This window comes from Gigantopelta aegis, chromosome 6 (genome assembly GCF_016097555.1).
Source record: "Gigantopelta aegis isolate Gae_Host chromosome 6, Gae_host_genome, whole genome shotgun sequence".
In the NCBI taxonomy this organism is placed as follows: Eukaryota; Metazoa; Mollusca; class Gastropoda; order Neomphalida; family Peltospiridae; genus Gigantopelta; species Gigantopelta aegis.
The window spans coordinates 71,042,691-71,055,790 of NC_054704.1; the positions used below are offsets into that span (position 1 = coordinate 71,042,691).

A 13,100-nucleotide genomic window follows, 5' to 3' on the forward strand; every position below is an offset into this window, starting at 1 on the left:
ATAGATATAGACCAGTGGAGCTGATTTCAACCAGATTTGTTCTGAATGCTTATATATTAAAAATACACCAGAGAGTACACCTTTAATTAGTGACTGGCCTCGGTGGTGTCGTGGTTAAGCCATCAGACATAAGGCTGGTAGGTACAGGGTTCGCAGCCTGGTACCGGCTCCCACCCAGAGCGAGTTTTAACGACTCAGTGGGTAGGTGTAAGGCCACTACACCCTCGTCTCTCTCAATAACCACTAACACTTAACAACTAACCCACTGTCCTGGACAGACAGCCCAAATAGATGAGGTGTGTGTGCCCAGGACAGCGTGCTTTAACCTTAATTGGAAATAAGCACGAAAATAAGTTGAAATGAAGAAATTTAATTAGTGATTGTTGAAACGTCTAACTTAATGACTGACTGACTGTTCAGAGGAGAAAGATCTGGAGAAGTCGTTGAGACGGAACAAGATCCGGGAGTCGTTGTTGTGGCTGGCCAAGAAACAGCGCATGTTGCAGACGCTGGAAGACGCGTACCCGAATCCGGTTGACGTGAACAGCATTTTCAAGTGAGTCAAGTGGTTAGTTCTGAGTCGTTTAACTAGGTGAGTCATAAGTCGTATCACTAAGTGAGTCATGGGCCATTTTACTAGGTGAATCGTGCGTCAGTTCACCATGTGAGTCTTGAGTCATATTAAGTGAGATGTGTTTCATTTCACAAGGAGAGTCATGATACAGTTAATAGGGCGAATCGCGAAAAATTTAATTATTCAGCTGAATCATGAATCATTTCACCGGGTGAACAGTAGGTCATTTCACCTGTGCGTCATGAGTCATTTCGACCTGCAAGTCGTGAGTCATTTATGTCTTGCATTGTTAGTAATGATACTAGTCTGAGTCAATGAATTTGACTTGATGAGTTGCTTGTTTCACTACGCGAGTCGTAAGTCAATTCACTTGGTGAATCATGAGTCATTTCATCAGGTGAACTGTGAATCATATGTCTGTGTGCATCATTTTTTTTACATAAATAATTTCATGTTCGTTCTAATCTCGTTTGACAATGCTGACTCAGACAACGTATACTGAACTACAAAAGAAATGCGAATATTAATTTACTTTTTTTTTAAATTTATTTAAAATTATTAACTTTGAATCATATTAGTTTTTGTGTCTATTAAAATTACTAATATCATATAAATATTTTAGGCCCATTTTGACAGTCTATTTGCCGAATTACATTTATCATAAATATATATACATGCATATACTTTTGCTATTAGGTATATATTCTAAAATATCTGCTTTTGTTAAAATAACTTATTGTCATGGCTGTAGTGTATTCATGCAACAGGTGTGACGACAAAATTAATATTCTTTATTACAAAACCGAGCGACCGGAATATTGCGCATAGCTTATTTCTATTAATTTGGTATGCACTAACATAATATTATTTAAAGAGTCCAGATTTCCGTGTCAGTGTTACGCTGTCGTCCAAACTCGCGGCAAGAAGGAATGACATGGGTATTAATTTCGCAATGATGATGCCGTCCGTTGTTATTCTTTAAATTTACGTCATGCTTTGTTTAGGTGGTGTTTCTTTGTTGTTGTTATTGTTGTTGTTGTGGGGGGGGGGTTTTGGGTGGGGTTTTTTTAGAGTAAACAAACAACAACAATAGTTTAAAATCTCAACAACAACAAAACAAATCAAATACAATAAAACCAGAGAGTCCGATGAACCGCATTTTGTAACACACTGACCAGAAATAATTCACACAGCGTGCACGTGCTTATATAACGTCAAAGGTCATGATGAAGATCTTGAGGCATAGTAATACAGGTTTCTTCAGTTAAATAAAAGGGATATCTTTAAACAAAACAAATATATATATATATATATATATATATATATATATATATATATATATATATATGTGTATATGTATATGTATATGTATATGTATATGTATATGTATATATATATATAAATATATATATATATATATATATATATATATATATATATATATATATATATATATATATATCGGTATTTTCGGTATTTGTAAAGGGAAACTGCTGCACTGTTTCCCTCCTCACCTTCGCTTGGTCCGGTCCTGGTAATAGAAAGGAAATGAATATTTGTTTAGCGATATCTCACAACATTTTAAACTACGGCTATTTGGTATTTGTCTCCAAGCGGGGTGGTCGGGAAGTCACATCCTTCTCCACCTGAGGACAAAAATGTATGGTTTTTGCCCCGGGTTTTTTTTTTGGGGGGGGGGGGGGATGGTGGTCACATTATGTTTATATACATATAGGCTTGTGCTCTTCCCCCCCCCCCCCCCCCCACACACACATACACATATACACACTTGAGATATCATCCCTACAGCCCGGGTCTGTGGTAACGGGTGCTAAATGTATATCTGTTTGTACCACACAGGCGGAGTAACGTGAAGCAGTCGGACTCCATCCAAGGCATCGTGATGCTGAAGGAGCTGGAGAGGAGAGGATTAATCCAGGAGATCGAGAAGGGCCTGTGGATCCGTGTCCAGTCCACGGGGCAGCAGGTCGCTCACGGTACGTCCTCACACAACCACGAGTGTCGCCTGTACACAAGTGGAGCCTAATTCACACAGCTCTCTTAGGCTCGCTTAGGCTCTCTTCGGCAACATTGCATCCTCTTTGCAAGACGTTTTTGCTGTGCACTGCGAGATTGCAAAGTTGCCTAATTCACTAGACTCGCAGTGCAATGCAAAAAAGACTTATAAAGACGATGTGATGTTGCTTACAAGAACCTAAGATAGCTTTGTGAATTAGGCCCTTGGTGAGAGTAGACGGGGTCTTTTATGACTAGCATGCATAGGATAGCAAGCTAAATTTGTTTTAAAACATGGGTTCTCTGTTGGTGATGGCAGTGCATGTAAGGGTCTGCAATGTTTGTTCATTGTCAAATATCTATATTAATATGATAGGTCCTCTCAACAGAAAGGGTTGGGTAGGTTTACCCATTATCTATATTGCGATGATAGCACTCCTAGATTAAAAAAAAAGGTTTATTAGGTACACCGCTGACATTGTAAACAAATATGACTTCAGAACAACTTCTAAGTAAGAATATCTGTACTGCATGTCGTAACAGAATCTTGTTTGAATAGGTTATACTTTATACTGTAGCTAGACAAGAATCTCTTCATGGTATATGGAACTGACAATGTGTTAAAAGTAATGTTGTATGTGTTTCAGATACAATATATTCTAATGGAAAACAATAGTGGAGATGATAAAGTTTAACACAAAGAAGGGTCTTGTATATAGTGATGGAGAAAACGTTCATCTCCAGTAGCAGATGACTTTATATTAGCTAGCATACAGTAGTTGAAAATTATTATATATTATATTATTATTTAGTAGAGACCAGCCATAATGACATTTATTAGCCGAAAAGAATGTATTTGTACGCTAGTCATTAACACACCAAATCCAAGTAACTGTATTTTTACGTGCCTATATCCATCAAACGTTCAAGTCCGTCCATCATGTGTCAAGTCTCTGGCAAGACCAGTGGAAGTGCGTTGGACAGATGAAGAATAAACCAATATGTGGTCAATGTATGACAACTATAGTTCTGTTTTTCTACAGAGGTAATCATAGTTAAAGATCTGCCGACCTTGACCGGAAAGGAGCAGCCGACAATTGCTGTCATCACCGGACTGTACTGTGAGAAACTGGCTGTAGACGCCATGATGGACGATAAAAAGACATACATCAAGTTCAAAACAGAAGGTGGGTATTTTTAAAGTAAAATACGATAAGTTAAAAACTGAAAGTAAGCATTTATGAAAAAACGTACATCAAGTTCAAAACAGAAGGTATGTATTTATCAAACAACATACATCAATATGATATTTTCTAAAACCATATACAGTAAGTTCAAATTCAAATATGGACATTTATAGAACATAACTAGTAAGTTCAAATCAAAGTTGTAATGGTAGGTTTTTTATAAAAAAAAAGCAAACGTCAAGTTTCAAAAGAGAAGGTTGGTATTTATAACACAACATAAATCAGGTTCAAAACATAATGTGGCCATTTAAAAAAACACATCAAAATTTTCAAAACAGAAAGTGTGTATGTATGGAACACTTAATTGGTGTTGGTGAGTGGGATATTATTATATTCAAAATAACAAAAATTGGTGTATGGGATATAAGCAAGATGATTATGTTGGTGTAAAATTATTATGTCGGTGAGTGACATTTAACCAAGATAATTGTTTTGGTGATACGAATATAATCAAGCTGATTAATTTTTGTGAGGCATTCATTAACTTTTATTTTATATTACCTAAAATCAATGTAAGCTGGCTGAATCTGTCTTTGTCCTTTGTGACAGATAAGTAATTCATTGGCAGTCTTCCTTTACATAACATGTTTACAGCTCATGTCTTCTTTGTTATGCTGCTTTTCTAGGAGGAACCATGGGTAAGCATGTCCTGTGTGAATGAATCACTGTTTGTTTTCTACTGTATCACGCGTTTCAGAACTTAAAAAACTGAATATAACACTTTTCTATATAAAACAAAAACAAAACAAAAACAAAAATTGTTCATAACGTGTTTTAATAACTCTAGGACATATATGGAAAATACCACTGTATAGATAGTCGTCACTGGGACCAATTATTAACAACCGCAATGTTTGACTGCTTGCACGCGCATCTGGCGTGCGGTGTGCGGTACGCGGCAACATTGAAGTCATGCGGTTATTTGAATCGCCGCACATGAAAGGTATTTAACAAGTATGCTGCGGTTTGAAGGGGTGTATTTTCACTGGAAGATGGGACCAGGCCTAGTGTTTATAAAACGTTTAAAGTCTAGACTCAGACTCTAATAGAGTCTGAAACTAATATCATAACAACATTACAACAATATACAAATTGTGTGTGTGACGTCATCAGAGTCTCGAGTCTGGACTCTAAAAGTTTTATAAGCACGGGCCCATGCCTGGTGCTTATAAAACGTAGAGTCCAGACTGAGACTCTATCGAGTCCGAGACACTAATGTCATGACAACGTCATACAAATTGATGGCATTTGCGATTGTTATAAGCACGGGCCCATGCCTGGTGCTTATAAAACGTAGAGTCCAGACTGAGACTCTATCGAGTCCGAGACACTAATGTCATGACAACGTCATACAAATTGATGTCATTTGCGACTGATATAAGCACGGGTCCAGGGCTAACACGTGTAGTTGAAGAAGTTTGTTTGGTTTAACGACACCACTAGAGCACATTGATTTATTAATTATCGACTACTGAATGTCAAAGCGTGCACATGTAGTTGAAATGAAAGTTATAACGGGGACATTTTGCCGTTGTAGCATGTGGTAGAATTTTGTTACATGCTCGATGTTAGGTCTTAAAGCGCACAGTATATTGCACAAAATGCCATACCGCAGGCCACAAATAAGATGATTTTTCTTTTCGCATACACCCCAGCGTGTGCTGTAACCTCACCGTGGTGCAGGGGTGTAACATTCTCTTTCAGAATGGCCAATACAGAACAAAATTGAAGTTTTGAGTAAAATTCAGTATCCGTAAAATTCTGTGATATTTGTGTTTTTAAAACAAGTCTTGAATATTTATATTGATGTTGATCATCACTTTATTTATTTGCATTACCATAGTTTGACACCCAATAGCCGATGTATTGTTCGTGCTGGGGTGTCGTTAAACATTCATTCATTCATTAATTTTCGCATACAAAACGTAATACGCTATGTACTGCACGAATACATAGATCGCAATCGGTGTGAGCTAATCCCAGTCTATTGGAAACTGTCGTAAACGAGGATATAGCCCATGGGACATTTTATGTGTCTGACTTTCGTAGACATAAAAAAAAATAACTGTCTCTTTATCTGATTTGATACATTTGATACGATGCGTCGGGCGTTGCCCACCATTTTGTACTATTCAGTTGCTGTTTAAAAACATAAATACAAGCTAAAACCTGTCCAACGTTTTAAACGACTCGTCTAATTTATTTTAAATAATAAAGTAAATACCTCAAAATATTTATTTATTTGTTTGTTTTATTTATTTATTTATTTATTTTTATTTAAAAAAATTATTTTATTTATTTTTTTTTATTTTAAAAAAATTATTATTATTATTATTGTTGTTGTTGTTTTTACTACTGGTACATGTATTTTTAACACAGTAAGTCAGTCAGCTATCAGCACCATGCAGTAGTTGAATTGTACTAAAAGGCAAACGTTATTGTGACACAAACGACACAGATAATTGATGATACGTTTTTACTGCAGTGTATGAAACTTTATAACATGGAAAGAGAAACGTCCAAAGGTATGGATACGAGCAATAGTCCATGAAAAGGGCGCACCTGCCATATGCAAATGAGCCACATCACTAGAGGGGGTCCAGAGCGAAGATGAAACAGTCAGTAGCGAGTGTGTCCACATTGAGCATTGATACAGGCCTGGCACCGTCGTCTCATTGAGGCCACTAAACGCTGGAGAAAGGGATGGTACGGGCTGTGAGGGTTGCTGGCTGGAACCTGTTTCGCAGATGCGTGGTTCGGATCCATGTGTTTTGGCGAGGGGTTGTCACGGGTGGGCTGTCGCTACGGTGACGGTCCCTGACCTGGTTGTTTTGTTGATAGCGTTGCCATAAATGCCATATGGTGATTCTGTGGACGTTGAATTGACGTGTGACGTCACACTGCGAGGTCCCAGATTCAAGCATCCGTATGACTTCACTGAGGCGTGGCATGACGAAATTGCATCAAACAGTTCACTAATGGTGTTTTTCTGACTTCTGGACTTCTGAAGGCTGCACAGATTGGCAATGATTTGCGACTGAATGTCTGGCTTTTTATGGTGAACACTGGACAGCATTTCTCCTGAATATTTCATGTTTCTTGCACAAAGCATGCAATCGCTGTAACAACTGCTTGGTTGCATTTCTTTGAGCTGTTTCATGCATATTTTATCAGGTTGACATCCATAAATGCATTCACAAATGTATTACTCCAAACAATCCATGTCACAATAACTTTTGCCTTTGAGTATATATTGATTATTGCTGTGAAATGTTCACGTGTTTGTCTTGACGTGTGTGTTGTAGGGGAGTCGCAGGTGTACACGGTGGGGCGTATCGGCAACTACAACGTGGTGTCCACCAAACTGTCACGACTAGAGAGCGGTGAACAGGGGGAGATAGCAGCTGAAAACACCGTCACCAGGCTGTTAGGTACGTCCTGTATGAACAAGTGTGTGTGTGTGTGTGTGTGTGTGTGTGTGTGTGTGTGTGTGTGCGTGTGCGAGTGTCTGTGAGAGAGAGAGAGAGAGAGAGAGAGAGAGAGAGAGAGAGAGAGAGAGAGAGAGAGAGAGAGTGTGTTGGGTGGAGGTGACTGAAGCAGAATCACTCCTTCCAACTGCCCAAATTTTGACATTTGCTACAAGTACTTTAACCATTTTTTATAATTACTAGCGAGCCTTTCAGAACAACACTGCCCCTCCCCCCATCCCCACATACCACCACCTCAGGATATAACCTTGTGTTCAGAAAGTTTTGTAAACAATTAAGTTCACCTAATCTTCTGGTGTATTTTAAGTTTTATAACAAATATGAAATACTTCATACAAGCAAGTGCTAAATAAAAAGTCTGATTACCTCTGTTTTCATATATTATTATTTAAATTTAAAATATCCTGAAGAGATCACGTATGGAAGATAATATTGGTTTATAATTAAGTACTAATACCCTGGCTAACTAGTATTGATATACTTGCAGTTAATTGTGCCATGGATTATAGACTGTGCAGTAACCATAACAACTGAAAACCAGAAAACCATTAATATTAATTGTATAGTCTAAAAGTCATTATCGATGTTAAAACAGCCATTTTAGCACTACCCCATGAAACGGAAATCGTCTGCCCCGATATCTGACATATAGTACTGTTCACTGAGACTTGCAGATCCTCATTAATATATCTGACTAAAACCAACGTCATTCCGTGTCAAAAGAAGCGCTGGATAAAGAAAGTTCATCTGGATTTTTGTCATATATACTAGTGGAGATATCCATGTTTATTTATTACATTAATTACATGTGATAAGGAATTTATTCAATAACAGTTTGTTATCATTACTTGCCATGATACTATTTTCGATTAGCAACAGTGGATCTTTTTAATGCACCATTCCATAGACAGGATAGCACATACCACGACCTTTGATATACCAGTCGTGGTGCACTGGCTGGAACGAGAATAAGCCACAAATAAGGTTCTGGGTTCACGTCCAAAGGAAATGTTTTTATTTAACAACGCACTCAATACATTGTATTTACGGTTATATGGCGTCGGACATATGATTGAGTACCATACAGATATTGAGAGAGGAAACCCGCTGTCGCCACTTCATCGGCTACTCTTTTCGATTAGCAGCAAGGGACCTTTGATATGCACCATCCCACAGACAGGATAGTACATACCACGGCCTTTGTTACACCAGTTGTGGAGCACTGGCTGGAATGAGAAATAGCCCAATGGGTCCATCGACGGGGATCGATCCTAGACCGACCGCGCAATATCTGTGTGGTCCTTAACCATATGTCCGATGCCATATAACCGTAAATAAAATGTGTTGAGTGTCTCGTTAAATAAAACATTTTCTTCCTTCCATTTGTGCTTGCGTAATACTGAGAATTCGTCCATTGTTTAATATTTAAAATTTGCTTCTCTTTGCAGGGACCTTTAACAAAGTGGATCACGTTTTCGTCTGTGGGGTGGGCGGTGCAGTTCCTCACTTCTCCGACTTCGACAAGCACATCCGTCTGGGCGACATCGTCGTCTCCATGCCATCCGAGCAGAACTGCGGCATGTACATATACTGTTCCAGGGTGGAGAAGATCTCAGACACCGCAGGTTACAGCTACCTGACGCGGGCCTGGGACCCGAGATACGACACCCTGCAGAAGGTCGTGCACAAGCTACAGGAGGAGGTCAAGTCGAATCCCACCGGCACGACGCCTTGGGAGAAGTACATAGAACAAGGCCAAGCGGTTCTCAGAGGGCAGGAGTCCAACTTCCAGCGTCCCAAGATCTGGACGGACAAGTTATTCTACTCGAAGCCTGATGGAACCTTGGTGCAACTGGACCATCCCAGACCTAAGGGACTGGCCGCCAAGGCGTACGTGGAAGGAAAGGTCCGCGTCGCTTATGGCGCCATTGCCTCTGGAAGGATCGTCTCGAAGAACCAAGAGTTGAAATTCGACTTCTCCCACATGAACGGGGTTAGGTGTTTCGACCACGATTACGAAGCGGTCATAGACTCTCTGGAAGGAAACCGGAACGATAGTTTCCTCATCATCCGGGGCATGTGTGACTATGTCGATGGGAGGAAAAAGGAATGGCAGCCATATGCATCTCTGGTCTCTGCTGCTTACATGAAATCCGTTATCATGGCGCTGTGATTGTGATCCGGGGCCATGGACAGAGATTTGATATAATGTAATATGAAACAAAGTTTTCTAACTGGGGATACAACGATGCCTTTTCTGCAACTATGAATATATCTTGCTTCCATAATTCCATAATTCTGGCTGCGCCCTTTGACACAGTGAATGCAGGTCCGTAGAAAGGATATTTCGAATAAGGTGGAGCTGGGCTGTTTAGAGGAGTGCAGGAGAATCTTCTTTAAAAAAATTTATATATTTGGATGGTCATCTTAGAATCTACAAAACTAATATCAATGCTTTAAATAACCATTGCTGGCTCTTCTTTTACATACAACAGTAACATGTACATAAAAGTTGAATCTAAAAAGTAAATATTACTTGATCATGATCTTCAAGTTAGGGGAACCGGCTTGCCCTCCTAGTTCCCACGGGCCTGGAATGCAATAACGAATCAATCCATCGCTCTATCACCAGTAAAGGGGAGCAAACATAATTCACCAGCAAGTCTGTAGACTGTTTCCTTGTCACATTGACCATAGAACACGTGTTACTAAAAGTAACGTGAACATTGGTGCTGACTGTCAAAACAACAGTGGACAAGTGTGGCATTATAAACACATGAACTCTCTCTTCTCTCTTGGATCGTCCAGTAATACATGCAAACTTGCCCAAATTTAGTGCTCATCCGCAATACATTTTTTTTCTTCAGTATTTTGTATAATTTGTCAGTATTGAATTAAATGTGTTAATATATATACAAGCAAATTTTTTTCTTGTCTTTTAAAAGTATATCTGGTTTTAGTGACATTGCTTACATTTTACATTTTCTCAAATAATCAATCAGTGCCCCAAAACTGGTATATCAAAGGTCGTTGTATTATATGTCCTGACTATGGGAAAGTGTTTATAAAAGATCCCTTACTGCTAATGCAAACAAGTAGAGGGTTTCATCTAAAGACTACGTATCACAATGACCAAATGTGTGACACCCAAAGCCGATGATTAATAAATCAATGTGCTCTAGTGGTGTCGTTAAACAAAGCTGACTTTAACAGTGATATCATAATTTGACTGATAGTTGTTACATCAGTCGTGCACAGTTGTATCAGTCGTACACAGTTATATCAGTCGTACACAGTTGTATCAGTCGTGCACAGTTGTATCAGTCGTACACAGTTATACCGGTCGTATCTGGCACAAAAAACATCACTGACCCAAGCTACGTAGTCATGTACCAAGACGTTGATAATTTTCATCTTGAGCAATGTGTAATTCAATAAAAGCTACAAATAGTTTTCACTTCCTAATAATTAGGGTAAGTGTCTTTAAGAGAATCAATTCACCGTGCTACGAGTTGTATTAGAATCGTTTATTTTTTTCAATACAACAACCACAAAAGTACGGGTGCAAAATGCAATACCATGCAATATTTTGGGATGAATTTGCCTTATAAACGTATTTTCAACAATGGCTAGGCGTCATTTAACACTCAATTAGGTGGCGCAAGCCATCGGAATCATTCAAGGAAGGATGTCACAGACTGCTGTTGCTACCCAGTACAGTGTTCATTGCAATGTATCCTCCTGGACATTTGCAAGGTTTCAACACATTGGCGTATTAATAGACAGACTTCGTTCGGGTCGTCCAAAGGTAATAGTCCTACCGATATCTGGTAACACTAGCAAGAAGAAACAGATTTTTAACTGCAGAGCTCACCAAAATGCTTAAGTGTACGAGACGGGGGCATGTGTAGGCCTATGCAGTGCTGGAGTAAATGCTCAAATTCGGGCAAAAATGATAGAAATATTTTAAATGTGCTAACCTGCGGCCTTTTTACCATGTATTTCTATCATTCTACACAAAATATTAGTTGTAATCCATGTAAAGATGCGTAGTGATTCATTTGCAACCCTATATAGCTTTTTGGCAGTAATGCAAATATAAAAACCTCAGCTTGCCCCACCCCCTACAAAAATAGGATCCCGTACACCTATGCCAAAATGATTTAGCAGACTTTTAAGAAAGGAAATATTTTATTTAACGACGCACTCAGCACATTTTATTTACGGTTATATGGCATCGGACATATGGTTATGGACCACACAGATATTGAGGGAGAAACCCGCTGTCGCCACGTCATGGGCTATAGTATTTTCGATTAGCAGCAAGGGATCTTTTATATGCACCATCCCATAGACAGGATAGCACATACTACGGCCTTTGATGTACCAGTCGTGGTGCACTGGCTGGAGCGATAAATAGCCCACTGACGGGGATCAGACTTGTAAGAGTACATAATAATCAAATATCCACTCAGTCGCTTAGAGACAGACTTCGTGCCCGTGACCTGCATTCTAGAAGACCACTACAATGCATCCCACTCCCACTGAATCATTGACTTTCATTTCAACTTAACGGACTCGGTGGCTTCGTAGTTAGGCCATCGGTCTACAGGCTGGTAGGTACTGGGTTCGGATCCCAGTCGAGGCATGGGATTTTTAATCCAAATACCGACTCCAAACCCTGAGTGAGTACTCCGCAAGGCTCAATGGGTAGGTGTAAACCACTTGCACCGACCAGCGATCCATAACGGGTTCAACAAAGGCCATGGTTTGTGCTATCCTGCCTGTGGGAAGCACAAGGATCCCTTGCTGCTAATCAGAAAGAGTAGCCCATGTAGCGGGTTTCCTCTCAAAATCTGTGTGGTCCTTCACCATATGTCTGACGCCATATAACCGTAAATAAAATGTGTTGAGTGCGTCGTTAAATAAAACATTTCTTTCTTTCTGTCAACTTATTTTCGTACTTATATCCAATTAAGATTCAAGCATGCTGTCCTCTGAGCTGTCTGTCCAGGACAGTGGGTTAGTTGTTAGTTGGTTAGAGGTTAGTGGGAAAGAAGAGGGGGGGGGGGGGGGGGGGGGGGGGGGGGGGGGGTAAAGTTTGTTTTATTTAACGACGCCACTAGAGCACATTGATTTTTTATCGTATCATCGGCTATTGGACGTCAAACATATGGTCATTCTGACACTGTTTTTTTAGAGAAAACCCGCTGTCGCCACATAGGCTACTCTTTTATGACAGGCAGCAAGGGATCTTTTATTTGCGTTTCCCACAGGCAGGATAGCACAAAACATGGCCTTTGTTGAACCAGTTATGGATTACCGGTGCAAGTGATTTACACCTACCCATTGAGCCTTGCGGAGCACTCACTCAGGGTTTGGAGTCGGTATCTGGATTAAAAATCCCATGCCTCGACTGGGATCCGAACCCAGTACCTCCCAGCCTGTAGACCGATGGCCTAAACACGACGCCACCAAGGCCGGTAAAAAAAGAAGAGGGTGTACTGGCCTTACACCTACCCATTGAGCCCTTAAGAACTCGCTCTGGGTTGGAGCCGGTACCGGGCTGCGAACTCTACCTACCAGCCTGTAGTCCGACGGCTTAACCACTGCGCCGCCGAGGCCGGTGATCAGCGACAGTTCCGATTGCAGTGGGCGAGACAATATATCAATGGAGGGTTAACCATGATTGGTGACTAGTTCTCTTTACGGATGAATGAAGATTATGTCTGGATTTCAAAGATGGATGACGTTGACTGCGGAGACAAGTCAGAG

The 13,100-nt window shown here is 40.0% G+C and overlaps 1 protein-coding gene across 2 annotated transcripts in view; it reads left to right on the plus strand.

Annotated features, from left to right (window-relative positions):
• LOC121374324 overlaps positions 1-10,243 on the plus strand; it is a 40,591-nt gene extending 30,348 nt beyond the window's left edge. Inside the window, exons 7-12 of one of the 2 annotated variants that reach the window (XM_041501383.1) lie at positions 421-556; positions 2,435-2,571; positions 3,634-3,777; positions 4,464-4,475; positions 7,143-7,268; positions 8,774-10,243. In XM_041501383.1, coding sequence (XP_041357317.1) covers positions 421-556; positions 2,435-2,571; positions 3,634-3,777; positions 4,464-4,475; positions 7,143-7,268; positions 8,774-9,498 — 1,280 coding nt within the window. In that variant the 3' untranslated portion in view covers positions 9,499-10,243. The remainder of the gene's footprint in view (positions 1-420; positions 557-2,434; positions 2,572-3,633; positions 3,778-4,463; positions 4,476-7,142; positions 7,269-8,773) is intronic. The other variant, XM_041501386.1, reaches the window with a different exon arrangement.
• Positions 10,244-13,100: the final 2,857 nt, after the last annotated feature.